At 38.2% G+C, this 24,157-nt stretch overlaps 1 protein-coding gene across 12 annotated transcripts in view; it reads right to left on the reverse strand.

Annotated features, from left to right (window-relative positions):
- The window catches only part of PTPRD (protein tyrosine phosphatase receptor type D), a 1,247,124-nt gene that overhangs the window by 612,565 nt on the left and 610,402 nt on the right, over window positions 1-24,157 (reverse strand). For all 12 annotated transcript variants that reach the window (XM_033918844.1, XM_033918800.1, XM_033918751.1 and 9 more), the window contains exons 5-6: window positions 4,015-4,203; window positions 269-379 (exon numbers count right to left, since the gene is read on the reverse strand). In XM_033918844.1, coding sequence (XP_033774735.1) covers window positions 269-379; window positions 4,015-4,203 — 300 coding nt within the window. The remainder of the gene's footprint in view (window positions 1-268; window positions 380-4,014; window positions 4,204-24,157) is intronic.

Raw genomic sequence — 24,157 nt, forward strand, 5'->3', positions numbered from 1 at the left:
AGTCAAGTTGTAAAAAATGTGAACATACTTACAAATTTTAAGTCACAGGATAAATAAGGTGCTTTGTTATTTTTGTGTATACCCATATTTATATATGTAAAAGAATAATATATACACCCCTTTCAACTCAACTGGTTTTGAATGTGAATTAATTTCTCTGTTACCATATTACTTTTCCAATAATGGCAGCAAGCGCATACATGTTGAGAGCATACCAATACCCCAGTGCCAGAATGAAGAGTGGATGGCAGGTGGATGTCATTCCTACCTCTGACATAGAGATTGGCAGGGGATGAATAGCGTGTGCCCGCAGGGTTTGTTGCAACACACTCATATTTTCCCTGGTCAGATTCTTCACTTTGCTCAATTTGGAGGGCACCTGTTTGAATATAAAATATATTGCCAAAAAAGGTCAGAATAAAGTTCTATTTGGTCTTTTCGTTTCCTCCTTAATATCCATAACTATGTGCCCTCTTAATAACATGAAAAGCCCCGTGCGTGAAGGTCCACTCAACGTCGACTTATTTTCTTGCTAAGGTGCACAGACAGTAATGTGATGGGAAAAATATATAAAAGATTATTTACTTTCACAACATCAGCAGTAATACAGCAAAACATTTTGTGGTAGTTTGAATGATGAAACTTCAGTAAATAACTAAACTTTTTTTTTTTGTCCAAAACTATCAAAATGAAGATGGGTGAGACGGCTTCAAGGAAGAATGGCTTTATAAACAAAACAGATTAAAATTTTATACATCTCTTTTGCAATAAAATGGGCACAAAAGGCGAATACGATCAAAAAGGATGGGCATAATTTCAAGAAAGTATTCTGTGGAAGAAAAGCCAAAAATATGCAGCAATCCAAAAAATTAAAAAAAACAAAAAAAGAAGGCTGCTTGGGGTTGGAAAAAAAAAGAAAAACAAGAAGAAATTTTATTAGTCAATCATAATTAAAATATTCCTTCGAGAAACAAAACTGCTTTAAGACATGCAGATTCGTAAGAGTAGAAAGACAGTTTGGCGCAACTTACAATCTTATAGAACGTTTGCTGCAAAACAAAGAGCAGTTGAATTAGAAGTCAAAAATGGTTAAAAAGTGTGGCTCATGCCAAGGCAAAGAAGAATCAACCAACCACTGCTTGAGGATCTGCAAAAGGTCCCCCAAGACACCCATCAAAATCCACAAGTGGGATTAGCAGTGTGGTGTCACAAAACCCAAGAAAAATACAAAACAAGAATATTAAAAGCATAAACACTGTTTCACAGCATGGAAAGTCAGTAACACCAACATATCAACAAGAATATAGTATTATGAACCTTTTAATTGCAAAGCTTGAAGAACAGAAGATCCAAAAATCCAGAGAAGAAATTCAAGAAAAAAAAAAAAAAAAAGCAAAGGGGGTAGGGAAAAGAGAGCACTGCTGTAAATTTTGTAGATGGAAAAATGTTTTTGACTTTGACATTAAAAGAGAACAAAAATAAAAAAACTACAAGAACAAAAAAAAACAACATAAAAAACCTCTGAAAGAAAGTTAAAAAGAAGATATTCCAGGTTGTCTTCTGCATGTCTCCAACTGTTCTCTAGACCATCTCAGGCTTTGGTCCAGAATAAGAACAGCTAAAGAAGAAAAAAAAATGTATTTTTTTTTTCTCTCCAGCTGGACCAAAAAAAAAAAAAAAAAAAAAAAAAGAAAAAGGGACAAATGGCTAGCTGTGACTGGGCTATGGTCAAAAGACCTTGATATGCTTTCTTTGAAGCATATCACAACTTAAAATTATCTTCAGAGAAATGAATGAATGAAAAGAAGGAACTGAAAAGAAAGACACATGAGAATCATCAATAATAAACAAATAGGACATGTGATGTGGTGGGGTAGAGAGGAAGTAGGGAGGAAGGATGGACATTTTTCTTTTTTGTTTTTTTTTTTTTACAGGACGAAAATGGAAAGGAATGGAAGGACAGAGAGAATGAGCAAAATCATTCTGTGAACGTTACTTCAGCACTCTTACCTCTTATTGGTGTACCACCTGGGTGGATAATATGAATGCAAATAAGATTAGAAAGAAGAAGCGTTAGTACGAGAAGGAGGAGGCTAGGGCTTTGGAAGAAGAATCAAATTAAGTTTTACAGAATTAAATAAGGTCTTGAAAGTAACGAATTACTATACTGGTAAAACAGGAATATATTAGGTTATTAAAAAATCAGATTGCACTGTACCACAAAGAAGAAAAAAAAAAAGCCACAAACCGTGGCACTGACTCAGTAGCAGTTGAATTCTTTGGCACTTGGTTTTAAAAGGGTATGAATAGATTGTATCAGTCTGAACTCTTTAAAATAACATTGCAAAATGTGTGGATTACAGAGTTTAGGAAAAATATTGAATAAGGGTGAATAAGGTTTTTTTATATATACACCCTCCCACATAGATACATGTATATATAAAAAGATTTTATAAATATACAGGTTACACTGAAGGATATCAGAAACATTGTGTTTTTGTGCTTGATTGTGGCATTTCTTCCATACATCTAAGTGACTATTGTTTTGCTTCTACTAGGCAGGTGTTTTCTATCCTGGACACATCAACATATCTGCGGAAGTGTGTATTTGTGTGTACGCCACTATGGAGATCTGGTAACTACACTAACTGTTAGTAAAATGCATGCCATGCATTTTTTTTAAATAAGAATAATCATCTGAAGGAGGACATTAATGCAGGTGAAGTGCGCTTCAGAACTATGCACTTACCAATAGATTCTGGAGATTAAATACGGAGAGAAGAAAGACAGCATAAAAATATTATTATATTCCTTATAATTTGGCACATAGTTTTCAGAGTCAAAGCTATATATATCTATCTATATATATGCACTAAGTAATCTATGTCACATGTGAAAAATTAGTTCTTATGCTACCATTAACAGAAGACTAATTTACACAGTTCTGCTAGTAACAAGCAAAGAGGTGGCGTTAACAAGACGATTTAACATCACAGGACAGGGCAAAAGCTGAGAATTCTGGGAAGTAAGGTGCTTAAACAACTTAAAACCTATCGTGATAGCATTGCTAATGCCAACATAAACTGTTATCATTCCCCTTGGAATGTGCTTCAAGATTCATGTAATTATTTTAAAGCTAAAAAGAGCAAAAGAACAAACCGGGGAAGGGTAGAAAGGGCTACTAGGACAGGGCAAGGAGCAAAGAGAAGAGCAGTGGAAGCTGGATCCTACACCAGCTGCAGGCTTCTGTAGATCCAGACACTGCAGGGTTCAAAAAGCTTTTAGCACGGATGCACACTACTGTGGCTAAGTGTGTTAGAAATAAATTGTTCCGTTCAGTAGGCAAAAGGCCTTCCACACGTTAACCCAGTATTTTTTTTTCCTCATTTTGACTTTGAAGTTATAGTTTGAATGGGAAATAGTACTGTGTTTTATGTAGCAGTGAGAGGAAAGATGATGTGTCCCAACTTGCTGAACTTTGGTGGAGTAAAATGTGGAAAGACAGTATAAAACATACATTTTATTAGTTTTTTGTTTGTTTGTTTGTTTTTTGGTTAGTGCTTAAATATGAGATTGATTTGTAATGGAAATAACCATTGGTACTCCTTACAAGATCTGAACGAAGTCCAATGTTGAAATAAATTTGATTAAAAACAAATCAAAAACAAAGGATAAACAAAATGAAAAAATGGATCCATCAAATACTGCAGAAAAGCAGTAAAGAAAATAAATATAGATATATCGATAAAACTGCAGTCACAGCAGTGAGCAATGTGGAGTAAACAGAAGCTGCAAAACATACACAGAGAGACAGACTCTGGAACAGGCTATAGCAACATTAGAGACATGAACGACACACTAAGTAAGAGAAAAGAGAAGGGGAAGAAATACCATTACCTGAAAAGTTTTTTAAAAAAAATAAATCAAAACAAAACCCATAAAAACCAAAATATATGAATAAAAAATGCAATAGGTCAACTCTAGGCATAATTGGGAAGAGTACTAAAAACCTACCTGATCGTAACTGTTTGATGCGCCCATTATTGTTACTTGTATCAACGGGCAAGAAGTCCTTGAACCATGTGATTTCTGGATCTGGGGTGCCACTGGCAGCACACAGCATGGTGGCTGTGCGAGTTCGTTCAACCACCTTCAACTGTGGGCCCATGTCAATGGTGGGAAAACCACGAGGAATCTGGTCCTCTGAAAACGCAACATAAACATATCAAGTCATGCTTTGCAGGAAAGATGACCATATATTCAAACTACAGAACATGCTTTAAACAGACTTTTATTCACTTGTTAGACGCAAAAGTATTCCTGTACTCCTGTAGTATATTTTTCCTATCTGCAGAACACGTTAACACGCATTATCTAGGAACTTCCTGTATGATCCTTAGATAGTAGAAATTTGCCCAAAATACAACAAATTGTATATAAAACAGGTGTATCAACAAATGGCAAAAACACACAAAAAATTAGAAATTTTAAATGTCTACAGTGGCTCAGAAACCCTTATATTAAAATGGGTTAAAATAGGATAAAGCAGCTAACATGAGAATAATGTGTGCATTTAGTGGCAAATTCTATAAAAGTACGCCTAAAGCAGGGGTGTCCAATCTTTTGGCTTCCCTGGGCTGCATTGGCCGAAAAAAAAATTTTCTGGGGCCGCACAAATGCGCAAACGCTGCAGCAAGACTGGAGGGAGCTGGCAAGATGGTAAACACTCTGGGGCAGCTGAGGAAAACACTACATTTCCCTCGACCGGGGCCGCACAAAATACTTCACAGGGCCGCATGTGGCCCTTGGGCCGCAGGTTGGACACCCCTGGCCTAAAGTTAGGTGCCTACAATAGCACAACTAGCCAATGTAGGCACCTAATTTAACTGAAAGGCTTAATCAACACTGATAGCTGGCACTTAACACCTCATAACTGACATTCATTAGAATTAGTTTCTAGTTAGGTGGGTGTAATTCTATAAAAGTTAGAGGGGGGCGGATCATGAGCATTTATATGCATAATAAGCACGCTTAGAGAATATGGGCCAATATGTGTCTAACTTAGGTACAGGAATTTAGGCCACATAAAACCCTGGCAGAAATAGGGTGTGCCTAAAAGTTAGGATGCCTAGCAATGCCTAACACTGCTTAGGCAGCGCTAAGCGTGATTCTATATACTGCACCTAAATTTATAAAATTGCACTTAGCATCATACTAGTCAGCGATGACTTTTTAGGTGACATATATAGAATCAGCCCCTTAGTGCCCATGAATGGTAACCATCACCACACTGCCTTGAAATACTAACCTGCAAAATTACCAACGCACAGTTAGAAGAATCTCTAATTACAACTTTATTCTATATCCCACCCAAAAAATGGGCAAACGCTAAAGAGGAATTCGCCGAATTCCTTACCTTATCCACCCTAAAAGGATCATACAACCTGCTTCTGGGAGACATAAACACACATCTAGAACAACAGACAAAACCGGAAATATCCGAATTCGCCAACTTCCTAACATCACTAGACTTTCCAAACCCTGACACAGAAATAACCCACGAAAAAGGACACAAACTAGACTTAATCACCTTCTCCCACAAAGAAACAACAGATCCCAAAATACAATACTACCCAGGACCCTGGGAAAAATGCGTCTGGTCAGACCACTTCATTGGCAAGTTCAATCTACACTGGCTAAAACAGAACACACAACAAAAACGCAAAAACGTCAATACGAACACAATAACCAGCCGGGGCATTATTAACCCAACAGAATTCTGGACCCACTATGAATTACATCCCATAACTAATGATAATCAGGATTTCCCTACAAGATGGGAAACTTACAGCAAAGAACTCCTAGACCAAATAGCACCATATAAAACATACAAAAAGAAAAATAGACCACCAAACGAATGGTTTGACTGTGAACTATTAACCACCAAACAGGAACTAAGAAAATTGGAGAGAATCTGGCAAAAAACAAACAATGAGTTAGACAAGACAAACTGGAAACAAAAAATGAAAACATACAAAAATCTGATCAAAGAAAAACGCACTAAGCATTATGCAAAAAAAATTGGTACTTCAAAAATAAACAGCAAGGAATTGTTCAAACTAGTAAAAACAATAACCGATACAACACAAATACTGAAAAAGGACAATGAACCCACTCCATCGGCACAAACCCTAGCCAACTTCTTTCAGAATAAAACCGCTAACTTAAGAGCAACTCTACCCACTACCATAACAAATGCTCTTCAATACCTCGAACCTCACGACCAAGACACCAGAGTAGACATGATATGGGACCACCTCGAATATCCAAATTGGCATCAATTCCTAAATCTCTTCAACAAATACACCAAAACTAACTGTCTACTTGATGCATGTCCCCCTAAAATCATGACAGTTGCCCCTCTAGAATTTAAAAAGGAACTATTTGAATGGCTAACATCCGCCTTCACAAGCGGAACACTAAACAAAAAATTGGGACACATACTAATCACTCCAATCCCCAAAGATCAGAAAACCTCTTCTGCTCTGACATCCAATTTCAGACCCATAGCAAACATTCCCCTTTTCACAAAGTTACAAGAAGGATTGGTCAACCTTCAACTAGTAAACTACCTGGACAAATTTAACATCCTTAGTGAACACCAATCAGGATTCAGGAAAGGATACAACACAGAAACTGTCTTAGCCTCCCTACTAAACCACCTTTATGATCTCTTTAGCAAAGGCAAAAGCGCACTAATTCTACAATTAGACCTCAGCAGCGCGTTCGACCTGGTAGACCATGAAATCATGCTACTTTGCCTTGAAATAATGGGAATTTCTGGAAAGGCAAAGAAATGGTTCCAAGAATTTCTATCAAACAGATCCTACCGAGTAATCAGCAATGGAAATTATTCCAAACCATGGAAAAACCCATCAGGCGTGCCTCAAGGTTCCCCCCTATCGCCCACACTTTTCAACATCTATATCGCCTCCTTAGGCCACCTCCTACAAAAACTAAACTCAATACACTACATTTACGCAGACGACATATCCATCCTAATCCCCTTAAATGACATCACAAAAGAAATTGTAGACAATCTCTCAAACGTAATGACCGAAATCGATAAATGGACCACCAATTTCAAACTAAAATTAAACGCAGAAAAAACAAAAGTCTTTCTGGCTAGTCCTAATGACAAAATTACGAGAACATCGATAAAAATAAACAATCACGAATACCCAATTTCTAATAACATAAAAATACTTGGTATCACCCTAGACACACACCTAACTATGACCGACCACACAAACTCACTAGTGAAAAAATGTTTTTACACGCTATGGAAACTAAGGACCATAAAAAAATACTTTGACCCAACATCATTCAGGTTGCTGGTACAGGCACTGATCTTATCCATTCTTGACTACTGCAACATCATCTACTTGGGCATCCCACAAAAAACAATAAAAAAACTGAGATTAATACAAAACACCGCCGTTCGACTAATCTTCGGACTAAGAAAAAACGACCACATCAGCCCCTACTATAAAAAGCTGCACTGGCTTCCAATAGAAGCGCGAATACTATTCAAATTTGCTTGCACCTGTTTCAAGCAAGTCTGGGGACTAGCACCTTCATACCTACAAACTCACTTCATCCTACACAACCCCACACGAGCGACCAGAAACAAAAACACATTTGCATACCCAAAGATTACGGGCTGCAGATACAAATCATTCCTGGATAGAACCTTTAAGTTCCAAGCGAACAGACAGCAAGTTTGGCTGAAAAACTACATAAACGAACCCAACCTGTCTTACAGTGCATTCCGCAAATCGATCTAAACCGCCCAATTCGAAAAATTCACGGACTAAAATTGTCCCCTCCCGCACTAGGACTCCCCTCCTTCTAAACGCCTTTCTTTCTTTCTCAAGATGCCCCTCATGTACTCAGATATTCGCTATCCATAGTACCCCAATTCAAATGGAAGTTCTAAAGAAATACTCAGTTACTCATTACCCATTGAACCCCAATCTGTAACTTTCCCCTCTTCACTATTGTATTATATTTAGACTCATTGTACGATACTGTATTAGACTTATGTATGGTGTTGTCTTTAGACTTATTGTATTGTAGTATATTTAGACTCGTTGTATTATATTGTACTGTGTTGTATACACTCATTGTATTGTATTGTACTGTATTGTATTGTTTTGTCTTGTATTGTATGTTGACTTATTGTATTGTATTGTGACCTTGTTATTCGCTGAATGTCCAGCCTTCTTACAGTGTGAACCGCCTAGAAGTCACCTGACTATGGCGGTATAGAAAAATAAAGTTATTATTATTATTATTATTATTATTATGACAACATATGCTAATTCATGTACTAACTGTATAATGTAATGTAGCAGGAAATGAGTATGAATTGCATATTAACACACAGTAATGGAAAGGATGAAAGGGCACAGAGGCAGGTACATTCAGGCTAATTGTGAATAACATTAGAGCGCTATTTTACAAGACTTGGCTTTTTTTCAATATTATGTGCACTTTTTTGTTTATCTTTGTGGTACACTGCTGTGTGACTATATACTGTTAATTATATTTTGCTCTACAGTCAGGTGGGGTTCAGGCTTTTTTTGGACTTTGAGGGTTTTTTTACTGAACTTCCCATCTGACATGTAAAAGGAGCCGATGATTAAAGACATAGAAACATAGAAAAAGGCGGCAGAAAAGGGCTATAGCCCACCAAGTCTGCCCATTCCATATACCCGCCCCTTGACTTTATTCTCTTAGAGATCCCATGTGAATATCCCATTTTCTCTTAAAATCTGACACACTGCTGGCCTCAATCATCTGCAGTGGGAGTTTGTTCCAATGATCCACCACTCTTTTGGTGAAGAAATACTTTCTGTAGTCACTATGAAACTTTCCCCCCCTGATTTTCAGCAGATGCCCTCTGGTGGTTGAGGGACCCAAGAGACAGAAGATACCATGTTGCCTTATTGGCTAAAAGTACCTGACTTGAAATTGTATATTAAGTCAATGTGTCTGAGGCTCATTTGATTAACTTTTTGTATGCAGTGACAGTTCACAGGGTAGTGACTTTTTTTGTCTATTAGTTATATACCTAAAAAGTAAAAATTTGACAAAAAATCCCTTTAAAATTTGTTTCTTTTTTTTTTTTTTGGTAATTCTTTATTAATTTTCAAAATAAATACAGAAGTGCAAAGAATATATAATCGGTTAATACAATAATCAGCACTTACATTCAAACAAATAATAATATAAAGTACATTTCTGCCCTCCCTGGATATGTGAGGAGATCAAATAGGAATCACTAAAATTCTTTATTCATTTTCAAAATTACAATGTGTTATATATATTCAATCACATTAACAATAAATACATCACTTACAAGCTATCATTGGTACATTACATAAACTCTTATCCCTCCCCCCTTCCCACCCCTCCCTACCATATATTCCATTATCATATAGAATATGTAATAATAAAATATCCCCCCTACGCTATTAAACTGCTTAATTTAAGGGAAACAATGTCAACTAATCCGTACAATATTTTGTTAATGGTTTCCACACATCCTGAAATTTCCTGAAATATCCCCGCTGTATTGCAATAAATCTTTCCATTTTATAGATATGGCATAAAGAGTTCCACCAAAAATTATAATTTAATCTTCTCCAATCCTTCCAATTATATGTAATTTGTTGAATGGTAACACCAGTCATAATAAGTAATAATTTATTGTAGTTTGCAGAAATCTGACTTTTTGCTCTCATTTCCATACCAAATATCACAGTATCATAGGATAATGCCACTGGGTTATCTAATAAATTATTAATTTGGTCCCAAATTGATTTCCAGAAATTCATAATAAATGGGCAATGAAACAATAAATGATCTAAAGTTCCTGCTTCTAGATGGCAGTGCCAACATCTATTAGACAAAGAACTATCTAATTTTTGCAACCTAACAGGGGTCCACAACGCTCTATGCAACAGAAAAAACCAAGTTTGTCTCATAGATGCCGACACTGTACATCTCATCCTCCATGACCAAATTTGTGGCCATTGAGATGCAGTAATTTCATGCTTAATCTCAATGCTCCAAATATCTCTTAGACCAGTTTTTAATTTCTTTTTAGTAAATCCATTTAATACTTTGTACCACTGGGTGGCCTGGTGACCCAAGAAGTCTGCCTGAAAACATAGAAACTCCATACTATAATTATTTTAAAATTTGTTATTTTAGAATTTGTTTCTAACAAACTGGAATGCAGACATTCAAGTCCGGACATTTCAAGTTCCACTAGTATTTTCAAACAGGATAAAACAAACAAAAGGATAAAAGAAAAAGAACAAGCATGCATGAAACGTGAACAGTGAAAATATTTATTTTAAAAATCTCTCTCTTACCTAAAACCTAGGTGAGTTATAAATAACATTCATAAAATTTTACACACAGCATACAAATATCAGCAACATGTGATAACACAATCCAGTTTCATATTCAATAATCATAGAAAGCCTACAATTTCTTTTACATACCCCCCTCTTTTGCTAAGGTACGCTATGCTTTTTAGTGCGCGGTTTCAAGTTTGTTTATTTTTGATATACCGTCTATCGAAACAAATGTCTAAACGGTGTACAATATAAAAAGATTGTAGAAAACTGTTAAAATGGGTGAATAAAACAATATTTTGTCATATATTAAAATATTAGGCAAATTCACATTAACATACATGAGACAGAAGGGAAGTTGGGAGAGGAGAAGTTGTTTAAAATACATCAAAGTAAAATTAATAAAAAAGGGAAGGTAAAAGGGGAGTGGCAAGACATTAAGGAGGGGATCACTTCAGAGGAAGTGTTTGATGTTTCAGAGCTTCACAGAAATTAGAATTTTGAAAAGCGGAAGCTAGTTCTAAAGAGTAAAGGCATCTTTAAAGAGAAAGGTTTTGAGCTTGGTTTAAAATATTAGCGCAAACTAATCACATGCTAAACGTTAACATGTGCATGTTATCCTATGGATGCATTAGTGGTTAGCGCACGTGTTGATTTAGTGCGTGCTAAAACACTTAGCACACCTTTGTAAAAGAGGGCCATAGTCTGTTTTGTTCATTCTACCTTTATATGTAGCATAGAATCCTGCCTCAAAGATCTGGTGGCTTTTTTCTCCAGTTTATTAAAATTGTAATACACTTCCTTATTGTCTTCTAGTTTAATTTTATCTTTGCTGACCAGTTCTCATATGTATAAATGAAAGGGTTTGCATTCCCAGAAAAGGAGTGACTCCAGGGAATTTTTTGACTCCTCCGCTTCACTGTATACCATATCCTCTAGAAAAGGGGTTGGCAACCTGCAGCTCTTCTCTTGTGGGGATCCCACGATATATACCTGCCTCTTCCAACTTCCTTTCAGGCAGCTGCACGTGTTTCTTCACAAACTCGTAGGCAGCGGTTTGAACATGCTGCCCATGGATGACCTGGAAGGCTTCCCTCTGACCGACAGTAGCTATTCGAGGGCCGGCTTCAGAGAGAAGCTGCCTGGGTCAGCCACATATAGTATGTTGGAACCATGGCATGCGGCTTTGTGAAGAAGCATGTGTGGCTGCCTGAAAGGAAGGAGTTGAAGGCCACCAGGAGACAGGTATACACTGTGGGAGGGGGGCATGAAGTTGGGGCACAGAAGGGACGGAGGGAGGGGGTATGAACTTGGGACAGAAGAAGATAAGGACAGAGGAAGGGAAGAAGGTGGGGGAGAAAATAGAAAGGGAGAATTGTTGTTGGACATGGGTGCCTGAATGAGAAGAGGAGGATTCTTGGGTTTAGGGAGGAAGAGTTATTGGACATGGTGGGAGAGGAGTAAGGTAAAGATGCATAGGGAAGAGAGAGATGAGAAGGAGAAATGATGGATATGGAGGTGGAAAGGGAACAGTGGTACAGATGGAAATAGATGCAAGAGAGGAATGTTAGATATGGTGGTGGAGGGAATGGAGGAAGAAATGTGACATAGTGCTGGAGAGGGGTGACAGAAGAAATGTTGGTCATGGGGCTGATAGGCAGCAGAGAAAGATGCTGCACAGGGTCTGGGGCGATGACAGAGGGAGAAATGTTGGCCATGAAGCAACTCTGTGTGGAAATACAGTGTCAAAAATCTCATTAAATTGTTTTTCTTTATTTTCTGTAAGTACTTGAAGTTCTGTTTTTTGTGCTAAATGCATATATACCCATTTCACATTAAAAAAATCATATCTCAAACCCCCTTCTCTACCCACTGTGTCTCTTTGTAAATTTTGGACCAAAAGTTTAGGATGAAATGGCTCTTTGCTTTAAAAAGGTTACAGACCCCCTGCTCCAGAAGCAACATCGCTCGACAGGCTTTTCAATTACATAAATTATGGAAGAATTATTCTGTGTTAGAAGAATTAGCACACAAAGAGAGATCAGGAAAAACATCACTACAGATTTTTGTGTGTGTGTGTTGTGGGTGAGAGCAAACAATAAGAATCAAGAGAAAAGGGGAGCTGTTTCTTCACCTTCTGGGACGTCGGAGGAGGCTTTTCTCTGCCCTGTGTCTCCTGCAGCAGCAGTTGGTGCTCGATGGTGGAATCGAGCAGGCACTGCAAGAAATGGACCCTTAACGTCATCGGGTCCATCTCTCTCTCTTGATTTGGTCTCCTTTAAATTAAGACCGCTGCTGCGGTTACGGCCACAGGGCGTGGCTGAAGGGGCATGCCCTAAGGGGCAGGTCCCGCCCCTTGGGAGCCCCTTGGAGCAACGAGGATCCAGGGAGCTTGAACTCAGGTTGTATTACTTTAAACTATTATATCATGGGAAAGAGGAAAATTAAGCCTAAGAGCTCAACACCTGACGTTTCTGGTCCAATGGACAGGCATTTGACTTTTCCTACAGATAATCCACCACAACCTTTGCTTGATATGAACTCTCCCATGTCGGGTGCATCGATGAGTCCCCTTGAAAGGACCCCCCCCCTTCACCCAGTATCTGGTGATAGCGGGAAGATTACTCCCGCTATTTCTACTGAATATGTGGTTCCTTCTATGCAAATAAGTAAATTAGTTTTTACTGAAATACCTAAACCACCTGAATTTTCAGGTGCTGTAGAGCAGTGTTTTTCAACCTTTTTTGGGCAAAGGCACACTTGTTTCATGAAAAAAATCACGAGGCACACCACCATTAGAAAATGTTAAAAAATTTAACTCTGTGCCTATATTGACTATATATAAAGTAATTCTCTTGAATAGGAATCAAATAAACACAAAGAAAGTATTTTATAATGCTGCCACCGCCAACAACACCGTTGGCGGCGGTGGCACTCAAGTGGCTAAAGAGCCGCAGTTTGCCGGCCTAGGGACAACACTGGAGGGTGGCCAGCTGTGCACCCCCTTGGGACGTAAACCCGGGGTGAGGCAGACCGCCCTCCCCCCACCCTGGTATGCCACTATCTGTACCTCACTCCCTCCCTATGACCAAAAATTCTCCTTTCTTCTATTCCCCGTGTACACAACCATCTCTTTCCCTCCCTTCCTCTCTCCAAAGTCCATGCCTTCTGTGTCCAAACACTCATTCCCTCCCCCACCTCAGCATCTCTTTCCCTCCCTTCTTCTCTCCCAAGTCCATTTCTTCTGTGTCCAAAAATGCATTCCCTCCCCCACCTCAGCATCTCTTTCCCTCCCTTCCTCTCTCCCAAGTCCATTTCTTCTGTGTCCAAAAACGCATTCCCTCCCCCACCTCAGCATCTCTTTCCCTCCCTTCCTCTCTCCCAAGTCTATTTCTTCTGTGTCCAAAAACGCATTCCCTCCCCCACCTCAGCATCTCTTTCCCTCCCTTCCTCTCTCCCAAGTCCATTTCTTCTGTGTCCAAAAACGCATTCCCTCCCCCACCTCAGCATCTCTTTCCCTCCCTTCCTCTCTCCCAAGTCCATTTCTTCTGTGTCCAAAAACGCATTCCGTCCCCCACCTCAGCATCTCTTTCCCTCCCTTCCTCTCTCCCAAGTCCATTTCTTCTGTGTCCAAAAACGCATTCCCTCCCCCAACTCAGCATCTCTTTCCCTCCCTTCCTCTCTCCCAAGTCCATTTCTTCTGTGTCCAAAAACGCATTCCCTCCCCCACCTCAGCATCTCTTTCCCTCCCTTCCTCTCTCCCAAGTCCATTTCTTCTGTGTCCAAAAACGCATTCCCTCCCCCACCTCAGCATCTCTTTCCCTCCCTTCCTCTCTCCCAAGTCCATTTCTTCTGTGTCCAAAAACGCATTCCCTCCCCCACCTCAGCATCTCTTTCCCTCCCTTCCTCTCTCCCAAGTCTATTTCTTCTGTGTCCAAAAACACATTCCCTCCCCCACCTCAGCATCTCTTTCCCTCCCTTCCTCTCTCCCAAGTCCATTTCTTCTGTGTCCAAAAACGCATTCCCTCCCCCACCTCAGCATCTCTTTCCCTCCCTTCCTCTCTCCCAAGTCCATTTCTTCTGTGTCCAAAAACGCATTCCCTCCCCCACCTCAGCATCTCTTTCCCTCCCTTCCTCTCTCCCAAGTCCATTTCTTCTGTGTCCAAAAACGCATTCCGTCCCCCACCTCAGCATCTCTTTCCCTCCCTTCCTCTCTCCCAAGTCCATTTCTTCTGTGTCCAAAAACGCATTCCCTCCCCCAACTCAGCATCTCTTTCCCTCCCTTCCTCTCTCCCAAGTCCATTTCTTCTGTGTCCAAAAACGCATTCCCTCCCCCACCTCAGCATCTCTTTCCCTCCCTTCCTCTCTCCCAAGTCCATTTCTTCTGTGTCCAAAAACGCATTCCCTCCCCCACCTCAGCATCTCTTTCCCTCCCTTCCTCTCTCCCAAGTCCCTGCCTTCTGTGTCCAAAAACCCATTCCCTCCCCCACCTCAGCATCTCTTTCCCTCCCTTCCTCTCTCCCAAGTTCATGCCTTGTGTCCAAAACGCACTCCCTCTCCCCTTTTGTGTTCCGTGTTTGCCTCCCAGCCCATCTTTGCAACTTTCTCAGCAAAACGAAGCTCAAGCCGCGAGGCTTGTCTTCTGCTTCCTGCCTGCGCTGCCGCACACAAATAGCCGAACGGAAGTATTCTCCGACGTCAGCGGTGACGTCGGAGGGCAGGCTTTGCTTAAGCCCTCCCTCCGACGTCAGCGCTGACATCGGGGAACGCTTGCGATCGGCTATATGTTAGCTGCAGGGCAGGCAGGAACAGAAGACGAGCCTCGCGGCTCGAGATGTATTGAACTCCGCAGGTCCCCCGTCCAGCTCTCTCCTGTCCACGTGGGGCGGACCGCCCCTCTCCCTAGACTGGTGGTACTGCCCTGATGGCGGCCCTGACCGTACGGCACACCAGGCAACATCTCGCGGCACACTAGTGTGCCGCGGAACAGCGGTTGAAAAACACTGCTGTAGAGGATCAACCACTAGCAGTGGAAAAATAAGTTATTACCCTTAAAGATTTGTGGTTAGGTATTTCTAGAGTTGAAGGGTTTCTCAGGGAATCAATGAAACAAACATTAGATTATTCACAGTCTGTTTCTCAAAAGTTTGTGAATGTGGATTCCAACTTAAGTTGTTTGGATAAAAGATTAAGTGTGGTAGAAACTCAAAGTAATACATTGCAAGATGTCTCAGTAACTGCTGTTAAGGATTCTACAGTGCTACATTCTAAAATTGAAATGTTGGAAAATATGAATAGAGCAAGGAATCTCCGCTTGGTTAATTTCCCAGTGACTCACTGATTATCTCCTGAAATCTTGTTAAGGAAATTTCTTAAAGAAATACTGGGATTACCCAATGCGGATACTTTTCCAATTAATAATTATTATTATATTCCGAAAAAGAAAATGCAATCCGACCAGGAGGAGGACCATCTGGTCACAAATGAAATAAATTTGACAGAATTTTTGGAAGATGTGATTCAGAGTAGGTCCACTATGGTAATAACATGCATGAGTGAGATAGACAAAATGTTAATAATGAAACTTTACTTTAAAAACAGGTTGACAAAATTTTGTGGAGATTTGGTTAGGATTTTTCCTGATGTATCAAGAGCTACACAATTAAGAAGGAAATAATTTTTGAAATTAAGATTAAGAGTTTTAGCTCTTGAGGCATCATTTTATTTAAAATTTCCATGTAAATGTCTTGTTAAATTACAGGACATTGAATATGTATTTTGGGACCCCATTCAATTACAACAATTTTTAATGGCTCGAGAACAGAAATAAGGTTTGTTGGTTTAATGTTTCATTACTGAGAAAGTTGGAGAAAGTCAGAGTCCCATAAATAGGGAATGGTCAAGATTCATATGAATCATGAACCAATTCTCAGTTTTCTTTCTATCTTAAGTTAATTGACATAGCAGGATGGCTCCCCAGTTTTGTGGGCTTGAAAAGGAATTATGTGTTATAAGTATAATGACTGTAAAACTTTGTGTAAGAATCCTTTTTCTTTGATATGATTTGATATTAAAAATTGTTAAATTTGTATAAATAAAAAAAAAATAATCAAGAGAAAAAGAACAATGCAGGAAAAAGAAAAATGTGACATAATATATAAAGCATCCCCATCACTAAAGAAAATGGGAGAAAATAGATATCCATACATAAATAAGTAAATAAATATATTTTCATACTGAATGAAATAAATGAAACATTAGTTATAACATTGATCAGAATTTTAAGTTGTTATACTTTATGATTTCTGTACATTAATGAAAGTATTAAAATAAAACTGTCAAGTAAGGCAGCTTTTTTAGATAAGTAAATGTAACTATTGGATGTTTTTGGACTATAAATATTTTATTTATATGAAAAAAGGGATAAATTATAAAGAATACCATTTTTAGATGAAAATGATTTTTAATAGGGTTAATATAACAGGGGTATTTCTAAAGTTAATATGCTTGATAAATTTTGAGTTAAGATGTTTCATTTATCATTAATTTAAGAATAGGATATAACTTCTGAAATAAGGAATTGGCTTTATTAATGTTTTTAAATATGAATAAGATGAAATATATTGATTGTGATAGTGTTTTAGAATTACTATTATTAATTTAATTAATATAATATAACACATGTCCAATTCATTTACACTATTTATCTTTATAAGTTTGTTATAATTTAGAATGTATTGATGATTTAGTTTGAAAAAGGAATTGTTGCTGATTTATAGATCTATCAATAATAGTATTATGAACAAATGATAATATTTTTTATATTATTATGTTTCGTTCAATTATTATTAAGAGAAATTAATTAGAAATTAATATGTTAAAGCTTCTGATTGCTGGTTTTAATGTGTGTTTTCAAACAATCATATTATGATTGGGGTGGGGGGAGGGTATGGGATTATGGTTCATAAATGGGGGGATTTGGATGTGTATAAGGTATAATAATTTATGTTGGGTGTGGTTTATTTTAGGTTTCTTCTATTGGTGCCATAAAAATAAATATATTAAAATGTCTTTGAAAATATATTCACTTAATGTCAATGGGCTTAATCATCCTATAAAAAGGGGGAAAAAAACCACTATCTTCTTTAAAATGGCAGAATGCAGATATATATTTTATTCAAGAGACCCACTTATCTGCAGTAGAATCAAAAAAATTAGAGGGGTTTGGGTAAAACAGTGGTTTTTTTTGCACCTGCTGTAGGGAAAAAAGCTGGAGTAGCTATCTTGATACATAAAAAATGTTTAGCGGCATTTAAAATGATATCTATGGATCCGTTGGGAAGATGGATTAAAGTGGAAATGAGCTCAGGGAAAGATATCTTGATGTTGTTTAATATATATGCACCTAATTCGAATCAAACAGAATTCTTTAAAAATCTTCAAAAACTGGTTTTACCATCATCTGCCTCCAATTTAATATTGGCAGGGGACTTTAATGCAGTTATGGATCCAATATTGGATAAAAAATCTAGTAAAATTTTAAAATCATTAGGTTTGGATAATTTGGCAAAATCTTGTGGTTTAAAACACATTTGGAGGATTCTTCATTTCAATGATCGTGAATTTTCATTTTGCTCTCATGTACATAAAACATTTTCAAGAATTGATTATATATTTGTATCAGATAATTTAGTTCAACAGGTAACAAAGGCAACCATAGATCCAATTATTTTATCTGATCATGGAGGTGTCTAGATTGAATGTAGTATAAATGAACAAGAAAATAATAGACCTGTGTGGAGATTCAATAATACATTGCTGGCAGACTCCAACTTTAAAAATGAATTTCAGTTGAAAATGAAATAATTTTTTCAGATTAATGCTTCAAAGGAAATATCTATAGAAACATTATGGGATGCCTTTAAGGCTACTATGAGAGGAAATATAATATTATATTCTTCATATATTAGAAAACAACTAAAGAATTTCTTATTTTAGAACAATATATTAAAAATTTAGAACTATAATTGAAGTCAAATTGAGATCCAAATACTTTCCAGGCTCTTTAAAAAGCAAAATTTAAGTATAATGAAATTTTATCTCAGTTGGCTAGAAAACAGTTAGTGACTCATAAGGCTTTGTATTATGGAAATTTGAATAAGGCAGGAAGATTACTAGCTAATTATTTAAAAGCAAAAAAGAGGAAAATAAATAGTACAACAATTAAAGATGAAAATAATGAACTTCACTATAAAAATAATAATATACTAAAACAGTTTTTGAAATTCTATATCAGCTTGTATTCATCTGAGCATTATTTAACTAAAAAAGAGGATGGGTTAGAATTTTTGAAGTTGATTGAGGGACCTAAAATTCCTGAGTATGTGAAAAGAAATCTTGATGCATCAATCTCACAAAAAGAAATACAAATTGCATTGAAGTCCCTTAGAGTTGGATCTGCTTCAGGTGGTGATGGATATACGGTAGAATTTTATACATCATTTCAAAATATTTTGTTACCTCATTTACTAAATTTATATCAAGATCAACTGAAAAATGGTTGTATAACAGGTACTATGGCAGAATCATTAACTATTGTTTTGCCAAAGCCAAATAAAGATCCCATGTTGGTTGATTAATGTAGATAGAAAATTATTAGCGAAGTTATTAGCTTTACGTTTGACTAGATCGCACCTTGGACCGGCGGTTCACTGTTTTGGGCCTGATGCACATACTGGCCCTGTGGACTGGCAGGAAATTTCTATGGACTGGTGGTTGAAGAACACTGCTCTATGCAATCTGTGGATATCTGTATCATATCTAGTGTTCTGTATGAGCTTTATAAATATTTTACATGTATTCAGCAGCTGTTACACTCTTTGAAAAGGAACATGTGGAAAAGAGGATCAACAGATGCTTTCTAATACATATTTTACTATTAAATAGCTTGTTTCACTTGGCAGCTATTGACATGTAACCTTTTAAAAGCTAAAAATAATTCACTTGGTACAGATCATTGAAAATCCCATTATTTTCTTTGCTCTAATACCACAGCTTCAGCGAACCTCTTTCATGTCTATGAAAATGTCTTGGGTGTCAGACAACACTTTTTTTTTTAATCTTCCTGGGGTGGCTTGATCAGCATAATGTGCAGAAAAACACGACCCTATCAGGTTTTTGTGTTTGTTTGTTTTTTAAGACAAGTTTACTTATCTCATTAGCATAAAAGCTACACAGCACCAATCAGCAGTTAGCAAGATAGTGTAATAGAGTCCTAACAAAGAGGCCACTTAACTAAGCTAGTGTGTGCTTGCCATAACTCAAAATGACTTATCATGGGGACATGCTCAGATATTTTGCAGTAATTTCCAAATTTACATGTATTAACTGTGTGCCGAAAACACATTTTTAAATTTTTCTTGGAGAGAATATGTGTGGGGCAGAGTGAGTGTTATACTGAAGGATTACCTTGGCAGCCCTCACCACCTACAAAATAGGTGTTCGTAAATGTTCACGATCAATTTTTTTTTTTTTTTTTAACGGCTACATGCTAATGGAAACATTAGCGCATGGTTGTTAATGGAAAATTGTAAATTTTACTGCTGCAATAAAAATGGCTTTAGCATGTGGGGAAAATATATAAGGGTGTGCTAAGGCTACTTTTTACTGTAGATCAGTGTGTTGCAAACTTTTTAGCTGCTGGCACACTAATCTGCGGCTGGAGGGCACCTGGAAATATGTGGACGTCAACGCAATGATGTCACGCACATGCCTCCTAATACCGCCAGAGAGGGTTGCTTGCAGAAAGTGAAGGACAAGGCGCCGGCTGACTGACTGCAGGACATGCCTCTCCTGCTCGCCAGCATCTCGGGGCATACCAGGAATTCTACAGGGCACACAGTTATCAATACACTGCTGTAGATTAATAAAAGTACTCCAATAACTCATTTTGGCAACCAGTTTTAAGATGGAAAGTTTTTATCTAGCATAACTGACAAGATATGGCTTGTGATTATAAAAAAAAATTAAAAAAAGGCATCCAAACATGTTTCTGTGACCTTTCATTTCCTTTTATTTGTTCTAATGAAAAAACACACTGGAGCCATCCCTTTTTTTCCCCCCAATATGCACAAGTGTACAACAAAGATAATCCATCTTGCATACTAATAGAGCACTAATGTAATACTAATGTAAAGGGCTTTATTTTCTTATTTTTAATAAGGGTAATTAAATTCCATTTGTCCCCCCCCCCCCTTATGCACAGAACCGCTTTGAACGCACTCTCTTCATTAATGTTTCATGAGAAGCATTATAATGTAACAGATTCAAATAGCCAGAACTGTTATACTTTTGACAGTTGTGGCTTGTTTCCAATCTGGCTGTCAGGTATTTGGCAATAAAACGCAGTATTTCAACATAAAACGGACTCAGAAAATAATGAAATTTCTAATTGGAATGCTTCTCTCAGTGGGTGTAGTTTATAAGATGTTAATTGCTTCCCTCCTCCCTTCAAAATTTACTAGTGATCTATGCAAAACTGTTTTTTTTTTTTTTTTTTTGCTTGACGGGACTGAATTTGACAGAAGCAGCAATGAATCACTCAGGGTACTTGGGAATAAAATCACCATTATACTTTATGACACATATTCTACTTTAACAAAAAAAGCTTCATTTTAAAAATGAGCCAGTAGGCTAATGGCATTTATATGTGTGGGGGGGGGGGGGTAGTGTAGATGGGACTTTTTGTCCTTTTCCATACTGTGCTCTTTCAGCTTTTAACACCAACTTTTAACACACTCCCAAGTTATTATTATAACATTCTACATTACCTATTAATTCATCAACAGTTTAAAACAACCGTGACCTTCAAAGAGCCATTTGGAGCCCCTGTCATTTTCAGAAACCACTAAGGGCAAATTACTTTGTACTTATGTTTTAGTAACACATAAAAAGCAATGTGCATTTTGATGTGACATTTAAAATAGACTTAAGAGATGCAACAAATTCTATGAATTTGTGAGATGTGCAAGAATAAATAAACCGCCTATACAATAATCAGCATGCCAGTAGTGGGGAAAATAGCATCCCTTTAAAGAGTTTGGGCATCATTAAAATGGAACTTTAAAACTTTTCTCTCAATAAATATTCTTGGCTATTTATGTTCTTGGATGATTTAAACTCTACCTCATGTTCAATAAAAATGATTTAAAGTAAACTCTACCTTGGGCAGCTCGGTGGCAAACACTGCACACTGCCAGGAAGACAAGCTGACATGATTTTCAGGCCTAGCTTCTACTGCCTGGGCTGGTTAAGTTTATGTATGCTACAGAAAAGAGCAACTCACTTTCTATCCCTCACCCCTGAGCTGGAGGCTACCTAAGCCATTGCTCAATAGTGACATTTGATAGCTAGACTTAGAGTGCAACAAGATGGTTGAGATAAGCTAGGAGGGGAACTAAGCATAGGGTACAAGGAGGATCAATTTTAGACATTGTGGGGCCCAGGGCAGAAATTAAGAAGGGGCCTCCCTGATCCACTCTTCTCCTTGCCCTCCCCCCACCCCGTGCTGCTATTTTTAAACAAACAGGAGGACACAAATCACTGTTTCTCTTTCAGTGGTGCTGCATTGTGTGCAGTGACTGGCTTCTCAAGGGTTCCATTTAATTTTTGTCTACATACAGTATGTTGTATTTTTAACTATTAACCTTTAGAGCAGAATAAAACATCTATGATACTACTTTATCTTAAATTTTTAATTATTTTTTCTACCTGTGTGTTCTGGTCATTTCATTCTTCTAATCACGTTGATTCCAGCCTCTGGTTTCTGCCTCCCTCTATCTTCTCATAACTCTGTCTTGCCAGGGTTTCCTGTCCATTTATATTTTTTTCTTTCTTCTCCTCTCTTCTTCACTTCCTCCATTACATCCATCTTCAGGATTGATCTTTTCCTTTCAATTCCATCCATTTATTATTCTGCCTTTTTGTCCAGACTTCATTATTATTACGCAGTTTTCAATTTCCTTCTTTTTACTACATCTGTCTAAAGGTCTCCATCTCTCTCCCTCACCCTGGCCCTCCCATTTCCCTTCATCATATTTCTCAGACTTTCATTAACTGTATCCTCTCCTCCTTCTATCTTCTCTTTCTTCTATTCCATCCAGAGGCTCCTCCCTCCAACCAGCATCTATTCTTCTCTCTTCCCCATATCTCTCCACTTCAGTTCAGTGTCGCCCCTTCTTCCCCCCCTCTTCATCCAGAATCTATGTATATAATAGTAGTAGAGCTGATTGGTGACAGAGAGACTCAATGTATGCATGTGCCAATGCACGTGAACCCCCCTTTCCTAATCATGTTGTTGTGTTATAGTAGGGGACAGAAATTCATGGAAATGGAAGTGGTGTGGAAGCAAACAAGTGTACCTCCAGACCCTGCTCAAGAAGTGATTGAAAACTGAACAATTGGGAGAAGATGTAGAAAAACACACCAGCATGTTTTTGAAGCTAGTTGCTAGAAACTTCCATTAAGCACACACGGAGCTTCTTCCAATATTGTGGATTCCCCTTCCCCTATTTATTTTAAATCTCTTAATGCTGACCAAAAACAATTGCAGATTTATGGATGCCACCGCTGTGGCGTTGTTGGAGAAGACTTGATCCATTTTTCCTACTAGAATGGGCTGGAGAGCAAGTAACGCCAGCTGAATTGCTTTGAGTTCCAAATGATAGATCAACCAACATTTCGGATGACGAATCCACTGCCCCTGACTGGATCGTTCCCCGCAGTGAGCACTCCAGCCCAACAGGCTGGCATCCGTCATGATAGTCATCCATTCTGATATCTGAGGAAGCATGCCCTGACAGAGAGCTTCCCCCTGAAGCTACTAGCTCAGGCTGCTGCAAGCTGGCTCTGTCCAGGGGAGAGGCATCTGAAGGGGATGACACTGCGGAGACTACCGAGAGAGAAGGGACTCCTTTAACCGGTGCATGTGTGCTCGGGCCCAGGGAACTGCCTCCAAAGAGGCTGCCTTGGATCCCAGAACCTGAATATACAGTCAGGCCATGGGAGCCAGGCAGTCTAGAAGAGCTCTGACCTGCTGTTGAAGTTTCTGTCTGTGTGCCTCGGGAAGAAACACATGACCCTTCTTGGTATCAAAGAGAAGCCCCAGATACTCCATGTACTGGGAAGACGTCAAACTGTTTTTCTTTAAGTTGGCAATAAACTCCGAAACCTGCAACTCCATTGCACTTTCAAACTCCTGATGAGCTGGAGCTCGAATCAACCAGTTGTCTAGGTAAGGATGGACCAGGATCCCCTGCCAGCAAGGAAAAGCCATCACAACTACCATCACCTTGGTGAAAGTGTGGGGTGCCATCGAGAGGCCAAAGGCCAGAGCAGCAAACTGGAAATGCTCAGTAAAGTTATCAAGGAAGCAGCTGCTAAGTTTTAGTTCTGCTTGCTGTAGAATATACAGTATACTTCTAGCAGAGCAATGATGCATAGAAAATGTTCTAAATACACTACACATGCCAGACTATCCATTCAGAAGGGAAAATAAATTGCAGTACAGCTTATCTTGAATAACAGGGAAAAAATGTATTATTCCAGATGGCATTAAACTTTTATTTGCACTGCTTTGATATGTTCGCTTCTCTTATTCACTCTTCTTCCAAAAAGTAGGTCAAATAAACCATGACAATGTAAACAGCCTCTCTAAGAAGAAGAAAAAC

This window comes from Geotrypetes seraphini, chromosome 1, assembly GCF_902459505.1.
Source record: "Geotrypetes seraphini chromosome 1, aGeoSer1.1, whole genome shotgun sequence".
Lineage (NCBI taxonomy): Eukaryota > Metazoa > Chordata > Amphibia > Gymnophiona > Dermophiidae > Geotrypetes > Geotrypetes seraphini.